This window comes from Pituophis catenifer, unplaced genomic scaffold (genome assembly GCF_029215685.1).
Source record: "Pituophis catenifer annectens isolate HBS135680 unplaced genomic scaffold, rPitCat1.0.hap2 SCAF_1, whole genome shotgun sequence".
NCBI lineage: Eukaryota > Metazoa > Chordata > Lepidosauria > Squamata > Colubridae > Pituophis > Pituophis catenifer.
The window spans coordinates 255977963-255995792 of record NW_027256881.1 but is presented as its reverse complement, the minus strand read 5'-3'; the positions used below and the strand labels follow the sequence as shown (position 1 = coordinate 255995792).

The window sequence follows — 17830 nt, the reverse complement described above, 5'->3', positions numbered from 1 at the left end:
TTTTTTTTTTCCTCTCAAAGCAATTTTGCCCACCTCTCGTTCAGATTTATTGCCAGGGATGGAGGGGGTTGGTTTTATTTTTGATTTTGTTTTTGAGGTGATTGTCCTCTGCTCTCCCCCCCCAAAAAAACCAATGCACTAGTGTGCATAGTTGCCCTTCAGATTGTAAAGTTCTTCAGACTGAGCAGGGCAGCACTTGGTCCAAAGATTGTTGTACTGTTTACTTTAGACATTTTAAACTTTCACGGTTAATGGTGAATGTTTTATTGTTTTATAGTTGTTGTGGATCTTTTAGTAGTTATACTGCTCTATGTACTGTGCAGAAGAGCCAGTCTGGTGTAACTAAGGTTAAAACGACAAGGCTAGAAACTGGGACTGTGTGTTTTAGTCCAGCTGGACAGCTTTGGGCCAGTCAGTCCTTCTGAGGCCTAAGAAGATGGCGGTATAAAGCCACTTAAAATGTGTTGGCAAGAAAACTGCAGGAACTAGTCCAGGCAATCCCCAGGAGTTAACACTGAAGGGGAGGGGAGGGGTGGGGAGGAGGAGCACTTCACGTAACTGCATCCTTCAGGAATAATAAATGCTGTTATCCATGGAAATTGGAAATCTCTGGATTCTGAATGGTTTTTCTGTTTTAGCTCTTTTAATGAATGGTTTATAATAACAAAGTTTTGGTTATGGTAATGAAAAAATATTGGGAGTAATGCTGGCGCATGAGTTATAGAGAATATTATAGAGAATATTTTAATACCTCCCCAGGCTCAAGGTTGACTCAGCCTTCCATCCTTTTTAAGGTAGGTAAATTGAGGACCCAGTTTGTGGGGGCAATAAGCTGACTTTGTATAAATATACAAAAGTATGAAGGCTATTGCTTAACGCATTGTAAGCCGCCCTGAGTCTCCGGAGAAGGATGGCATATAAATCAAATTTTAAAAAAAATACATAGAGGTGTCTCTTGAGCCACTGGTGGGTTCCTCCTGGTTCGGCCCGGTTCTCCCGAGCCGGTAGCGGTGACAATATGACGTCACCAAACCGGTTCTGCCTCCGCCCCACCCCCCACCCCCCCCGCGCCCCCCCACTCACTCCGCACATTATTCTTACCTTTTATTTGGCCCCACCCCCAATCTATTGCTGCCTCCTGAGTCCCAGCTGATGGCTAGAGGGAAAAAAACTGTTTAAACTCTTGCTGCGGGGCTTCAAAGGGCCGCCCTACAGCTGATCAGTGTTAAAAGAAAACAAATGAGTAGACCAGTGCCAGCAAAAATAAATGGGTAGACCAGTGCCTGCAAAAATACATGAGTAGATCAGTGCCTGCAAAAATAAATGGGTAGACCAGTACCTGCAAAAATACATGAGTAGATCAGTGCCTGCAAAAATAAACAGGTAGACCAGTGCCTGCAAAAATAAATGGTAGATCAGTACAGCTCTGCAAGCAGTTAAAAGCCTGGTAGACCAGTACCTCTGCTAAATCCTAAACAATTGTCACATGACCATCAAGCCACACCCACAAAATAAGCCATGCCCACAGATCCAGTAGTAAAAAAATTTAGAACCCATCCCTGCCTTGAGCCCTTACGGAGTTTGAAACAGGTAATTAATTAAGGAAGTTTTAGGGGCTAGACAACCCCTTGGTTTTCTTTATCAAACTATAATAATCTTATGGGATGACTGATTTTCAGATTTACTTTTTGGGTTTATATTTTAATTTTTTTTTTTATTTGATGGATCAAGTTCAAAAATCTCTATGAGCACAAATAGTTATTACATAACCCCCTTGGTATTTGGTTCTCTCTTGAGTCATGATCTCATTGCGTTTCTAGCACTAAGAAGACTGCAAGACATATTTGGAAGTTGATTATTTATTTTTCAGATGTGTGTCTTTTTGCTGCTGGCAAAGCCTATAATTTTCTCTCTTATATCCTGTATAGGCTTAAACTTGAAAATTATAGGCAAAAACTCTTAGATATGTGTGAACTAATAGGGGCATTAATTTTATCTTATTTTTGATTAACTATCAAAGCCACTTGAATTGTTGTAAGAGCAATTTGGATAGTTCAAAATTGGGGATTAGCATTAAGTCCAATTGAAATATTTTTTGAGTTCCCAAAATTGTCCAGATAATTGTGGCTTCAGAAAGACATAATTATCACTGGATTAAAAGTATGTTGGATGATTGTAAATCAGGGGTCCTCAAACTACGGGCCGCGGGCTGCACAGGACCCACTGAAGCCATTAATGCCGCCTGTGCAGGACTTCAAGGCTGCCCTGCCCACATCATCCCACCCACTCGCTGGCCCCCACCCTTCAGCTGAGTGCAGGACTTACCTTCGTGAGCCCCGCGGGCTGGAACTGGAAGATAAGGCCAACATTTTTGGCCTACATAATGCTTCTGGAGGCGGGGGAGGTGAAAAATGGGGTATGTGGACACCCTGGGAGGCCAAAAACAGGCCCATTTTAAGCAGGCCCCTGCTAAGTAATTCTGATGGGCAGGGTCAAGGAGAAGAGCCTTTTCTGCTGTGGTCCCCTACCATTGGAGTTGAGAATTGCTCTCACCCTTTTGGCCTTCCAGAAGTGTATTAAAACTTGATTTTGCCAGCTGGCTTGGGGTCCTGAGGAGATGCTTATTTATTTTATTTATTTATTTATTTATTGTTTAAACTTCTATACCGCCCTTCTCCTGATGGACTCAGGGCGGTGTACAGCCATATTAAAACAAACATATACTCACAAAATTTAAAAACAATTTAAAATAAATATATAAATTTGCCCCTTAAGTTAAAAGCTACAAACACCCAATTTAAAATTCATTTTCTAAGCCAGCCCAGCCTGTTGGAACAAAAGAGTCCTAAGGGCATGGCAAAAGGTATGTAGGTCAGGGATCATGCGAACCTCCAGGGGCAGTTCATTCCAGAGGGCAGGTGCCCCCACAGAGAAGGCTCTCCCCCTGGGGGTCGCTAGTCGACATTGTTTGACCGACCGCATCCTGAGGAGTCCCTCTCTGTGGGATCGTATTGGCCGGTGGGAGGCTATCAGTGGCAGAAGGCGATCTCGTAAGTACCCAGGTCCTAAACCATGGAGCGCTTTAAAGGTGGTAACCAGCACCTGGTTATCACAGGAGGCTGTTGATAGGGTAAGAAGACCTTGTCCCCATGCTGCCCGTCTCTTAGTCCTGGTTTTGGTATAGTTTTAAGTTTTTAATTTGCATAGTTTTAATATTTTAATTATTTTCTAATTGTCTTTTTATAACCTGCAAGCTACCCAGAGTGGGTGGCATAAAAATTTAATAAATTTAGAATTTAAAAAGAATTGAAAGAGATTACAAAAAATTGTATTGAAAATATTGTAAGATGGACAAACTAATTGTTTTATTATTTTATGTTTAATATTGATATGTTTAAGATTACTACTATGATTATGGTTATTGTTGTACCTTTACTCAAAATTAATTACACCCAGGCAACACGCTGTTCAGATAGACATGGAATTTTTTATGTTTTTAAAGAAAAAATGTACCAATAAAACATATATTTAAAAAAATAAATAAATAAAATACAATTATTATGTTGGAAGTGTAAAATGGAGGAAAGGTGTTTGTTTGATTTGACGTTCTTAAACTTATTAATATACTTTTGAAAATAGTGATATAGTTTAAGAATGTGAGGGTACTTTGGAATTATAGCTGCCAAAGTTGGAATGTATCACTGTACAAAGAATTATGGACTTATAAAGCATATAGTAGAATAGAATAGAATAGAATAGAATAGAATAGAATAGAATAGAATAGAATAGAATAGAATAGAATAGAATAGAATAGAATAGAATAGAATAGAATTCTTTATTGGCCAAGTGTGATTGGACACACAAGGAATTTGTCTTTGGTGCATATGCTCTCAATGTACATAAAAAGACAAGATACCTTCATCAAGAATCATAAGGTACAACACTTAATGATAGTCATAGGGTACAAATAAGCAATCAGGAAACAACCAATATAAATCGTAAGGATACAAGCAACAAAGTTACAGTCATGCAGTCATAAGTGGGAGGAGATAGGTGATAGGAACGATGAGAAGACTAATAGTAATCCAGCCTTAGTGAATAGTTTGACAGTTTAAGGGAATTATTTGTTTAGCAGAGTGATGGCGTTCAGGAAAAACCAGTTCTTGTGTCTAGTTGTTCTGGTGTGCAGTGCTCTATAGCGTTGTTTTGAGGGTAGGAGTTGAAACAGTTTATGTCCAGGATGTGAGGGGTTTGTAAATATTTTCACAGCCCTCTTTTTGACTCGTATAGTATACAGGTCCTCAATGGAAGGCAGGTTGGTAGTAATTGCTTTTTTCTGTGAAAGTCTTTTTCAACTATACGCTATGAACCACCAGTATAAATTACCTAGGTTTAGTTAAAGCAGCCGTTCAAATCAAGGAGACCAACAAATTGAATATTAAAATTCAGTAACCACAGTCCAATACCCAGAATAATACTTAATGCCTAAGGACCTATAACATGAAATATTATATTGGACTGAAGATAATTAGTATAATTAAAAAAAAACTACTGGTTGATATTTGTACGTGAGTTCTATTTTTGTTAGTTATCTGCACTAATGAAGAAAAAGGAATTATTTGAGGGGAAATATGCAGATGCCTAAAGCATTCTGCTTTTAACAAGAAATTTATTCATCTAACAACTCACACAAATTCTTACCACCCATACCTCAATGCTGCTGTTAAACATTTTAGATTGCTTTGAAGTGTGGATTTGAAAAAAAGGTACCATCCAAGAATGAAGCTATTGGGGTAGCGGAAAAAGAGGTTATCTGATTGAGGAAATTCTCTGATGTAGATTTGCTGCCATCTAGTGAATCATAGTAGAACGAGAGGAAAGAAAATTTTGTTTAAAGCTCCTCAGCCTTGTATTAAAGGCTGTTAAACTGTTAAAAACACTTGGTTCTGCTCGTTTTTCATCAGCCCATTCAAAGAATTGTTTCATTTGGCTTCAGAGAAGTGTCATGTTAAGTGTCAAGGCCTGGAATATTGCATGATTTCAAATGGAGAAGAATGTGTAATGGGAAAATTATCAACTCCAAAAGGCTGTTGGAATTCATCAGACAGAATGAAGGGAAAGGAAACGCATTTCCCCTTCCCCTGTCCAACTTTTCTCAGTGTTACATTTTCTGTAGCTTTACGTTATCTTCCCATTCATTCCAGTAAAAAGGAAAATAGATGCAGTCCCAGAGACGATGTGTCAGGAGGTTAGTTCTTGATTAGGCCCTTATCAACACAAGGGGTGGGTTTCAAAAATTTTAGCAAGGGGTTCTCTGCCTGGTTGCTGGGTGGGCATGGCCACAGTGGGCATGGCCTAGTCTGCCTCCTGCACCACCATGCGGGGAGTGTTTTTGCCCTCTCTGGGCTCCGAAGGCTGTCCTCGAGCCTCCGGGAGGGCGAAAACGGCCTCCCCAGGCTCTGGAGGCTAGAAACAAGCTCGTTTCTCACCTTCCCTAACTTCCAGTAGGCCCGTTTTTTGGCCTCCCTGAGCCTCCGTGTGCGCCCTGCACTTACTTGCATCCAAAATGGGCCATGTGGGGACTCCTGGGAGGGGTGGGGTGGGCAGGGCCATTGAAGAGTGGGATTTGGGGGTTCTCTGAACTGCACAGAATCTCAGCTAGAGGTTCTTTTGAACCCCTGCAAACCCCCAGCAGCCCACCCCTGGATATATCGAAATTCTGTCACACCCAAAAGGAAATATTTTTTAATTCTAACTCTTGTTGAATGGATGGGAGAAAAAGATGCAGGAAAGGTAAATCCTGATTATTAGAAAAGAACTCACATTTGATATAGAGCAGTTGCTGGGATACTTCTGAACGAGTGTCTTAATTTTCCTATAGTGAATTACTTAGAGGGAATACTTAAATTTGCTTATGGCTGTTTAATGAGTTTCAGCTTAGCCTGCCAGGAAATATACAATATCTACTTTCTTACGAGGCACCTCACAGCATCCTAAAACACATTCTTACTCCATTGCACACACAAAACGGAATTGCCAGGTACACTTTGGTCAAAGATAGGTCAGATCAAACTTTAGGATGGATCACAGATGTAGACGTCATAAAATACTGTATGTAAAATGAAGTCTAGTGTACATACAATTGATTACAAAGGTTTATAATTGTGCTTAATCTATTTTGCTGGCAAAAGTGCACAGGGTGTAAATACAAATTTTCCTTGCAACAGCATCTTTATTTGCCCAAAGGAGCTGTATTTAGAATATCCTGCAAATGAGCTAAGAGGTTGTTTTATTAAAGTAATTTACTGTAAGCATGGCCAGTATAGCAGGACATGATCCCATGATTACAACAATACAACAGCCTAGGAGCACAGGAGATGAGAGATGCATTTTCCCCTCCCTTCCCTAAATACTGGAAGAGTAGAAGTCAAATGCAACTCCAATGGGAGATCAATCCATAGCTTGGGAGCCATACTGGACAAGATCTTCTCCTGCATACTAGACATCTGGCAGTTCTGCTCCAGAATTGACTAGTCCACACATCTTAAAAGTTGTCCAGGTTGAGAAACACTAGTCTATGGGATCACAGGACTGTTGTTGAAGTAAGGCAATTCTTATGTCCTTCAGTATTGTAATACGCTCTACATGGGGCTGCCCTTGAAAGGAATCCAGAAGCTCCAATTGGTTCAAAATGCAGCAGCTTGCATGGTTTTATGCAGATGTGCACAGCAGAGATGGGTTTCAGCAGGTTCTGACCAGCTCTGGAGAACCAGTAGCAGAAATTTTGAGTAGTTTGGAGAACTGGTAAATACCACCTCTGACTGGCCCCAGCCCCATCTATTCTCTGCCTTCCGAGTCCCAGCTGATCGGGAGGAAATGGGGATTTTGCAGTAACCTTCCCCTGCCACGCTCACCAAGTCATGCCACACCCACAAAGCCACACCCACAGAACTGGTAGTAAAAAATTTTGAAATCCACCACTGGTGCACAGGTCTCCTGCTGGAGCTGCACTGTCTGCTGATCTGATTCCAGGAACAATTCAAGGTACTGGTTGTCATCTTCAAAGCCCTACATAGTTTGGGACCGGGTTATCTGAAGGACCATCTTTTCCTGGTCACAGCTACATGAATCCCCAGAGCAGGGACACAGGGAATCCTGTGGGTCCCCTCTCCTAAGGAGGTACATCTGGGTGGACCCAGAAGAAGGGCCTTCTCCGTAGTGGCTCCCTCCCTTTCAAACATCATCCCTGCAGAGATTAGATTGGCCCCCGCGTTGTCACTCTTTCACAAGACTCTGAAGATCTGATTTTGCCAATGGGCCTGGTGGTGGGGGGACTCAGAGTGGGATAGAGCCCATTGAGTGGCTTGTTTGATTGATGGTTGTAGCTGGAGCGGGGGTATTGTTTTTTCATTGTTTCTATATTAGTTTTTCATTTTTGTAAGACACTGAGAGTACGTGGGCGGCCATACAAATTTTCTTAGATAAATAAAATAAATCAATAATGCTTCACCAAAGAGGTATGTCATTTATGCTTAGGAGATAAGTGTCAAAATCTATCTTTACTCTCAAGGCACATCTTTTATTTTCTGTGCATATGAATTCCCCCCCCCCACCGATTGCTTATAACAAGACCCTCATTTAATGTCTCAGCAGGTGGCAGCATCTGACTGACCTTGGCAAGGCTTAGAAACTAAGTAAGGCTGAGCTCAGTTAACGACTTGATCTCAAGGAAATGCCAGGGTTTTAGATTAGATTAGAAAGGGGGAAAAAAAGGGGGGGACCTGAAGAAGTTACAAGCCACATCTGTAGTGTTGCCAAAAAAAGTATATATTATTGGGCAGTATATGCCGCAGATTTGAGAGCATATTATTAACATTTTCACAAAATATATGCCATAGTGGACACGATCATAAAGCCCCCAATTATTAGCAAATGAAAGCAGCCCTCAGTTAATGACTGCCTAATTCAGTGACCATTCAAACTTATAACTTATAAAGTGCTGAAAATGGGTTTAGGATCATTCCTCAAACTGACGACCATCACAGCATCACCATAATCACATGGTTGTATTTTGGGTGCTAGGTGACTAATGTGCATTTATGGCAGTCAAAATATCTTGCAGTCACGCAATCACCATTTGTGATCTTTATGCCATCTTTCCCAGGGGTGGGTTTCAAAACCCATCACTACTGGTTTGCATGCGCAGAAGTGTCCGGGTGGGTGGGCGGAGCCTCCCACCACCACCGCTACCAGTTCGCCCGATCCGAGGCGAACCGGTAGCAACCCACCACTGATCTTTCCACAAGCAAAGTCAATGAGGAATGTGGCAGAAAGTCACAGTCATGTGATCTTGCACTGATGATGTTTCACTTAACAACTGTATCTCATAGTGATGGACTTGCCGATTCCAACTGTGACCTTTAAGTGAGGACTACCTGTTATGGATTGCTTCTCAGCTTTTAAGATTTATTTTTTTCCCTCTCACAATTACTTATTCTATTCCAGGTAAGTGGGTACACTTTGAAAAAGTTGCATCACTTTGCAACTCACTATCATTTTTATTTTGTATAATAAGATGGGATACCAGAGGCATCTTTGGATGGAAGAGGCTAGAAAAACTCAAATGGTGGCCAGAACTGTATGACCAGAGGTGGGCTGCTGGGGGTTCGCAGGGGTTTGGGAGAACCTCTAGCTAAGATTCTGTGCAGTTTGGAGAACCCCCAAATCCCATTCCTGACTGGCCCTGCCCACCCACCCCTCCCTCTCAGGAATCCCCATGCGTCCTGTTTTGGATGCAGGTAAGTGCAGGGCGTGCACGGAGGCTCGGGGACAGCAAAAAACAGGTCTACCAGAAGTTCGGGAAGTGGGCTCATTTCCAGCCTCCAGAGGGCCTCCACAGCCTGGGGAGGCCATTTTCTCCCTCCCAGAGGCTCGAGGAAAGCCTCCAGAGCCCGGGGAGAGCAAAAACGGGCCCCTCCATGGTGCAGGAGGCAGACTAAGCCATGTCCACCATGGCCACGCCCACCCAAAACCGGGCAGAGAACCCCTTACTAAAAATTTTGAAGCCCACCCTGTGTATGACTGAAGTATTGCCTTTTTCAATATGAAAGAAAGGCTTTCAACTGCATGGCTGAAGCCACCATGTTAAAATTTTAAACGCACATCCTCACTCCCTTCTTCCACAGATGTCCCTCTGCAAAGCTCAGGAGAAACTATTAGAAATTACATCTGAGGGTGGCCCTTTGTTTTGTGGTATACTAGCTGACCATTTTATTTAAAAAAACACTTTGGCGAGGCAAGCAACCTTAAGACACTCCAGAAAAAGCCCACAGCCACAATGGCACCTTAGTATCATATCGGAAAGCTGAGCCTGGCCCATTTAGGAATATTTAAATGCTCTGCCATAATCAGAAATGAGATATTTTTAAGGGAAAAAATTCAAAGCCTTAGTCTTTGCGAAAAACTATGATCATGCTGCAATGTTACTTTTCTTTTCCTTTTATTCTTTTTTTGCCTTCCACGTTTTATTTTAATTAAGGAGAAACAAAACTGCTCTTCAATTACAGAAATCAGGAATTAAAACTTACAGTTACAATGAAGGCAACTAGCTTGTACAAGAAAACGTGCATTTCAGTACTTCTTCACCCAAATGTTAATTTTCCTTATTCTCAGCCATTCCTTTTGTGGTGCTGTGACTTGAATTCGAAGGCACTCTATGTCATTGCTTCTTTGCTTATCTTCCAACTCAAAACGTCCATCCTTAAATGTTCCTATTTCTCTAAAAATCAGGCACGTTTGCCCCTTTTCCGAATGGACTTTGAGTCTTCCCTCTTCAACATGGCCATCATAGAGGATGTCCTTAGCATATTCAGCTGAACCTGTATAAATCAGAATCTTCTGGGCAATAATTGGATTCCCAAAAACAATAGTGAAAAAGCTATTTGCTGCCACCTCCTTGCCCCAAAAGGCACCTTTCCCAGGAGGGCACACATTTTCCGGAGGATAATTTAAAACGATGGGAATATTTGTGAAACATGAAGCACTAAGGAAATCTCCCGAGTCTCCCAAATCTTCTTCAAACTCGGGATCCTTGATTTGAGTTTCAATATTGTGAAATGAAGAAACCCTCCCTACGTGTTGGAAAAGGGAAGGCCGGAAGATTATGAGAGAGTTTTGAACCCTTGACTTATGAAACAGTTCAAGAAGGTGGTCTACAGGCATGTCACGATAGAACAACAAGAGGAATCTGGCTAACTTAATAAGATCAGAATTATGATAGAGCTTCCCTATCGAACCCAGTGTGGAAAATGCTACTGTGGTCCAGTGGTCCATTGTATCATATAAGTAACGTTGTATGATGGATACAAAATTGGAGGCACAAACAATATCATCTTCCAACATCAAATAATAGTGGGACAGATTGGCGCAGAAATTAACTAAATAAGCATAGTCCACATTTTGTTTGGCTGCATAGCCAATGTCTTCCCTGCTGTCCTGCTGTCCTTCCTTGAAATTCCAGAATGGAAGATAACTTGCTATAGAGCTTTGGATAACAAGTAACCTTTTTTCATTGATATGTTCACTAAACATTGCTTTAATTTCTTCTGCAATTTCGACATTTAGCTCAGAATCATTATTAGCAAGGTATATCACTAGGAGGATCTTCTTCAGTTCTTCTGGAGAGCAGTGACTGAAAATAGACTCAATTGTCGCCAATAAATGCTGTTCCTTCTTTTTGAAGATTGATGAGATTCCAATGCTCATGAACTCTAGGAAAAAAAAAGAGATAAAACAAGCATATAGCAATGATAGAGCATATCCTTTGTGCCAAGCACTTCTTATGGATTCTTTGGGAAGCTCTGTTAGGTAGATTATTCTTTAGTACAAGAATAGATTCCAATCTCAAATTGTGATTGAGATACAAGAAAAGACTATCATCTCTATCTCTATCATCTATCTATCTATCTATCTATCTATCTATCTATCTATCTATCTATCATCTAACTATCATTTATTTTATTTATTTTATTTTTTTAAATTTGATTTATACGCCGCCCTTCTCCGGAGACTCAGGGCGGCTTACAATGTGCTAAGCAATAGCCTTCATCCTTTTGTATATTTATACAAAGTCAGCTTATTGCCCCCACAACTGGGTCCTCAATTTACCTACCTTAGAAAGGATGGAAACCTTGAGCCTGGTGAGATTCAAACCTGCAGTAATTGCAGGCAGCTGGTCTTAATAACAGGGTGCTTTAGACCACTGTACTACCAAGGCTCATTTATCACCATCTCTGTTTATCTATCTATCTATCTATCTATCTATCTATCTATCTATCTATCTATCATATCAATCTGTCATCTATCTATCATCTATCATCCACTCTATCTATTTATAATCTATAATCTATAAATCAATCTATCTATCTATCTATCTATCTATCTATCTATCTATCTATCTATCTATCTATCTAACTATCTATCTATCTATCTATCTCTTTCTCTCTCTCTATAATCTATAAACTATAATCTATCTATCATGTATCATGTATCTATCATGTATCTATCATCTATCTATCTTTATAATCTATAATCTGTCTGTCTGTCTGTCTGTCATCTATTTATTTATTTGCCCCCCCCCACATCTCACCACTGTGCCTTTGGGCAGCATTAAAAGCAATAAAACCATGAAAAATAGATATTTCTAATAACAACAAAAACACAAATTACAATTAAAGTTGGGGCTGGAGGAAGCAGGATGTTCAGGGGAGGTGGAGGTGGTATCTTCTATTAATCCACCAACCATCTCCAGCATGATAGTCCCCCTTTATGGCCTCAAGCCAACTGGCTGAGCTGGGTTTTCAGGTTCTCGTGGAAAGCCAGGAGGGTGGAAGCAGATCTCATTGGTGGGGGGGGAGGCAAGATCTTCCAAAGGGTGGGAGCCATGGCAGGGGCACCTCTCCTGTACCCTGCCAGCTGGAATTGCATATCATATCTGGGCTGCAAATGTCCAAATTATCATTAGGTAAAGAAATGTGGCCCTTTGTTGACATCTAGTGATAGCTTCAGAGTTTTTTTCCTCAATGCAAATTTCTTGTATACAATGGATGGATTTAGAAAAGCATGAATATAAGATTGTTAATATATCACACCTTTCGTGACTAATCTTTTCTATGACCCTCTGTTGTGGCCCTGCCCTCTGAGCCTGTCCCATCGGAGGAAGAAAGCTCCGAGCATGAGGAAGAGGAGTCAGCCAGGCCTCCCTCTCCAGGCCCCTCCCCTCTGGCACTGTCTCAGGTGCCGGCCGAGGGAGAGGAGATTAGCAGGGAGACAGGTGGCTCGGATGAGAGCGAGGGAGAGACATCATTCCTGGACGCACGCCTCCGAAGGTCTACGGCTTGCCTATGCTCCACTCTCCTTACTCTTGGATCAAGTGGAGTAGACAGCTGTTTCTCATCAGAGGAGATTAGCTGCCTATCAGCACCATTGCTGGTCAGCAGCCAATCCTCCTCTGCATCTATGCAGATAGGCAGCCCTCCGTCTGGTCAACCACCTTCCCCAACCCCTTGGACAGCATGGTCCTCAGCCCCTGGCATGCCTTCCCTGTCGCATGGTCCCAGTTCCAACTCCTCCTCCTCCGAACTGGGGTCTGAGGGGGCCATGACACCGTGGTGGCACAGTGGTTAGAATGCAGTACTGCAGGCTAATTCTGCCGACTGCTAGGGGGTTCAATCCCCTAGGATTGAAGGTTGACTCAGCCTTCCATCCTTCTGAGTTTGGTAAAATGAGGACCCAGATTGTTGGGGGACAATATGCTGACACTATAAACTGCTTAGAGAGGGCTGCAAAGCACTGTGAAGTGATATATACTCTAAGTCAGAGGGCTATTGCTATTCTAGGGTTATACTTGATATATATATATGTTTTTAATCATGGGGCCAAATTTATACATATATTTTTAATTGTATTTTAATGTTTGTAGTTTATGCTTTTACTTGGCTATTCACCGCCCTGAGTCCTCAGGGAGAAGGGCGGTATACAAATTTAAAAATAAAATAAATAAAATAAATATCAAGCACTATTTCTCAACTTTAACACTTTTAAGGTACATAGACTTCAACTCCCAGAATTCCCAGCCAGGAGTCTAAGTCCATGCATCTTGAAGTCGCAAAGGCTGAGAAATACTGTTCTAAAGTGACAGAGAGGTCCTTGGCAAAGATTCTTTGACCATAGTCAGTCTTTTGGCCACTCTTTGTCATAAGCTTTCATGGATTTAGGAATTCATAGAATGCATTGTTTCCACATGCAGACAGCAACATAATAAAGCAAGCAGAGGGACAGGGATTTCTGTGGCAAGTCTTATACGTGATAAACGAAGTTGTTGATTTAGCCAGTGTGGTGCTTAGATCATACTGTACAATATAGCCCACCAACTGTTCAGAGTTATTTGGAGTACTTAGAAATTGTAAATTTGTAAGAGTCTCAGGACAGTGAGATGGGATATAAAATTAATAAAAAAAATAAATAAAAAATATGTTTGGGCAAGCCACCATTCCAGAAATGCGTACATGAAAAGAATGATAAATTTAATAACCGTGTTATAGAAAGAGAGCCTATACTTACTCATTTCAGAGGAAGGGGATCCAGCAAGATATTGATATGTAATGGGTAAAAGACCCCAAGCGCTTTCCAGTACACTGATGTTTCGATCCCCTGGTTTCTTCCAAAAAGGATACTCGGGAATTATTACCTTCCTTCTTCCTGTAACCTTAATTGTAAAAAAGCATATTTGTTTACTGGCATCCATTATCTCAGTTTGTAGTTGACTGAGTGTTATCATCATCTTTAACTTAGTATGTCAGTCTCTGTATCCTAGAATAGCAGAGGTCAGTCATTCTCAACCTGCGTTCAGCGGACTCCTGGGGAGGACCGTGATGTCATCTCAGGGGGTCAGTGAAGGCTTGAAGAAAAGTTTTGATTTAAATCTTGAGTTAAGTCTTGGGGATCCGTGGCCATGGTCTGTGGCCACAAAAGGTATTTAAGGAGGACCCATGGTGAAGAAAAGGTTGAGAACCACCGGCAGAGGTCATTATTTGACTTTTTTCAGAGATTGGCAAAGTCTCCTATCAAACGTTGGTGAGCCAGAAACAGGAAAGTAAGCAGGGCCTGGTTTGCTTTTTCCTTTACTGATTTATAATTGCAATTATTATTTTCCTACTTCATTTCTTACTACTAATTCCATTATTATACTCCCCTTATTTCATTATTACATCGTCTTTCACTTCTGTTTTATACATTTTATTTCCTAATTTTTTAAATTTATTATTATTTCCCCTTTATTTCTTACTTCAGTCTTATTCCTGTCTTTGATTGTTAACATATCTTTAAAAAGTCACCTTTCAAGACAAACCCAGTTGACTTACAGAGACACAACCATATAGCTTTCCTGGCATAATATAAACAGAGTTTGCTGCTACTTTGTTCTAGGATATTGTTTCATCTTAAAATAGTTCAGTCACTGAAATGTTTTTTGAAATCAAAATCTAGAAATCGGGAGAATGCTTCTCATGCTTCCAAACAACACTCAAGGCAAACCACTGAAGGCGTCGGAATTGTGGGTGTGGCTCTGTGTATTTTCAAATGAAACTTGACTCCTGGCTGTGTGGTTTCTTGGAACCATTTTTGGTTTGCCATTGTCTTCTCCTTAAGGTTAAAAGACAAAGATTAGCCCAAAGTCATTCTTTTGGCTTTGGATGAGGCACACATATCTCTGTACCCCAGTCCAGCACTTAACCATTAGATCAAATTTGCTCAGATGTTATGGTTACAGATGCAAGTTTGATTGTTGTAAATTTCCAGCAAACAGATGGGAATCCTTATTGAAACTTTAAGAGTCAATACAATCAAGGTCAAATGTCTTTCTAAAAGAGGTAGAATAACATCTGGCTATCGCTCAGCTGAGGGACGCTGAGCAGTGGCTCAGTGGCTAAGACGCTGAGATTGTCAATTGTAAGGTCAGTAGTTCAGCAGTTCAAATCCCTAGACAGCCCTGTGTCAGTCAGGCCTTGAAATGAAGATGAACATTGCCCTTAGAGTCAGAAATGACCACCAGTGTAAAATCTGCAGGGACTTCTTTGCCTCTCAATTTCTATATTCTAAACTTTCATTTAGTTGAAAGTTTCCATTTATGCAAATGTTTGTCTAGTATTACTGATTATAGTCTATGTATGAGCCTATGCATCAACTGTCGAAGCACAGACATTCTGCAGAGTTGCTCTAAACCTACATTTTATATTGAAATACTTCATAAGAATAATACATATTTAATACATGAGATCCACTTTGGTGTAGTGGTTACAATATGGGACTAGAAACCTGGAGACTGTGAGTTCTAGTCCTGCCTGAGGCACAAAGCCAGCTGGATAAACTTGAGCCAGTCACTTTCTCTCAGGCCCAGGAGGGAGACCTTGGACCACTTCTGAGAACCTTGCCAAGAAAACTGCAGGGACTTCTTTAGGCAGTCTCCAAGAATCGGACACCATTGATCGGAAGAAAAAAAAGCATGATTAATTCCAATGCTACTCTAATTGTACTTTGTTGTTGTTAGTTGCGAAGTCGTGTCCGACCCATGACAACCCCATGGACAACGTTCCTCCAGGCCTTCCTGTCCTCTACCATCCTCTGGAGTCCATTTAAGCTCACTGAAGCTACTGCTTCAGTGACTCCATCCAGTCACCTCATTCTCTGTCGTCCCGTTCTTCTTTTGCCCTCAATCTTTCCCAGCATTAGGCTCTTCTCCAGTGAGTCCTTCCTTCTCATTAGGTGGCCAAAGTATTTGAGTTTCATCTTCAGTGTCACATATGTGTCACATATATTACACACCAGGGGTGAAATGCTCCCGGTTTGGACAAGATCGCCCGATCCAGTAGCGATGGTGGCGGGTGGTTCGGAGAACCGGTAGCAAAAATCCCTGAGCCCACCCCCCCATGCCCAGCTGAGCCGCGCAATCATCAGAGGCTGTTTTTTTTTTTAACTTTTAAAAGCATTTTTTCTACAACCTCTTCAGGCGAAAAAATGCTTTTAAAAGTAAAAAAAAAAAGCCTCTGATGATTGCGCGGCTCAGATGGGATCGTCAGAGGCTTTTAAAAGCATTTTTTTCTGCAGCCTCTTCGGCTGAAGAGGTTGTAGGAAAAAAAATGCCTTTAAAAGCCTCTGGCGATCCCAGCTGAGTTGCCTGATCGTCAGAGGCTTCTAAAAGCATTTTTTTCTGCAACCTCTTAAGGTTGTAGAAAAAATGCTTTTAAAAGTTAAAAAAAAAATTGGCCATGTCCACTCAGTCACATTACCCACCATCACCACCAAGCCACACCCACAAAACCGGTAGTAACACATTTTAGATTTCACCCCTGCTACACACCCACACACAGATACTGAAAAGTCAGGCACCTCGAAGAATACAAATCAAGCAAAACAAAATACAAACATCTTAAGAAAATATAAAAGGTTTAAAGGTTTTGTGACTAACTCAAGGGGGCAGTGTTCATCTCCGATTCTCAGCGAAGGCAGCCTGTCATCATATGGCCAGCGTTAAAATATGGAATGCAGTAACCTTTCCCATGGAAGCGATACCTACTAGCATTTGCATGCTTTCAAACTGTTAGGTTGCTCGGGTCTCAAACTCGGGCCAACAGCCCTGACAACCCGTATCTTGAGCCATCGCACCACCCAAAACAAGACTATACTATTTCATTTTTAGTTGCTATTGCAAGAATACAGAACATTTAAAATGAACAAAAACAAAAAAACAAAAAAAACAAAAAGAAAACACTAGGCAGAATTATATCCACAACTCTTTTTTTCTCTCTTGAATACTTACCATGGGTGTTATCATTCTGGAGCAATTGCAACTCTTTTTGCCCTGCTTCCAGATCATAGCTAATAATATAAAGAGTCCTAAGAGAAACCATAGTCTGATGATGTTTCCACAAGTGCAGGTTAAGGACTTCCGTCCATTCTTAGATTTCATTGTAGTTTTTATTCCAAGACCCTTTAAATGCAAACAACAAGCATTAAGGATCTTCTACAGCAATAAAGCTACAACTACATTTGAGCTGATATTTTTATATTTTGATACTAATGTTAATGGCTGTTACTGAAGAACTCTTGAAAGCAACCAATTTTTTAAAAAAATCATTAGTGAGATGTTCATTTATACCCTCAAGAGCTGATCATGCATATCTGCTTTTCTAGAGAGGTGAGCTAATGGTTACTTCCCCCAATTCCTCACCTTAATGCTGCCAAAAGAGGATGATTGGTTTTATAGTATAATATTTACATACCATTCAAAAGAGACAATTAAAAAGCTAAGGAGGAAACAAAAGACCAAAGCACATTCTCTCCAGCAGCTAAAACCCAGATAAGCAAGGATTAACACTAGGCAAACAATAAAGCAGAAAATAATACCTTAATCAAGAATTTGCCAAGGAGAAAATCACAGCCCCACCAACACCAGAAGGGCAAGCTGCTGTATATAAACAGGGAGCAAACCTCACTTACTCAAACTGATGGCATTACCTAGTTAAGTAATGAAACATTTGCAAGCAAATAGACAAGTTCAGGGAGCACCAAGGATTCCATAGTATAATCTATTAGAAGTCTGTTACCTCAGAGAAAGCTAGTACAAAAAAAAAGGCCAAGAGTTTCTCACATGGATAAGGAATAGCAAGTTTATAAATCAACATCAGATCTTATACAAAGATCATGAATTTGGCTTGCTGAGGATAAGCCAAACAGAATAAATAAAAACCAAGTGATCTTCTGTTAATAGAAAAGC

At 40.9% G+C, this 17830-nt stretch overlaps 1 protein-coding gene across 1 annotated transcript; it reads right to left on the bottom strand.

Annotated features, from left to right (window-relative positions):
* Positions 1–9630: 9630 nt before the first annotated feature.
* Positions 9631–17023, bottom strand: LOC139327621 (alpha-1,3-mannosyl-glycoprotein 4-beta-N-acetylglucosaminyltransferase C-like). Its single transcript, XM_070957490.1, has 3 exons — positions 16874–17023; positions 13621–13765; positions 9631–10769 (listed from the first exon to the last, which is right to left on the bottom strand). Exons 1-3 carry the CDS (start codon positions 17021–17023, stop codon positions 9631–9633), a joined length of 1434 nt encoding a protein of 477 aa, XP_070813591.1.
* Positions 17024–17830: the final 807 nt, after the last annotated feature.

Excerpts from the sequence above, each read along its gene's own strand:
- LOC139327621 (XM_070957490.1), bottom strand. The coding sequence starts at position 17,023 with ATGAAATCTAAGAATGGACGGAAGTCCTTAACCTGCACTTGTGGAAAC. Across the intron at positions 13,766-16,873 it reads CCAGAATGATAACACCCATG|GTTACAGGAAGAAGGAAGGT; the intron begins GTAAGTATTCAA and ends TTTACAATTAAG. Across the intron at positions 10,770-13,620 it reads ATCCCCTTCCTCTGAAATGA|AGTTCATGAGCATTGGAATC; the intron begins GTAAGTATAGGC and ends TTTTTTTCCTAG.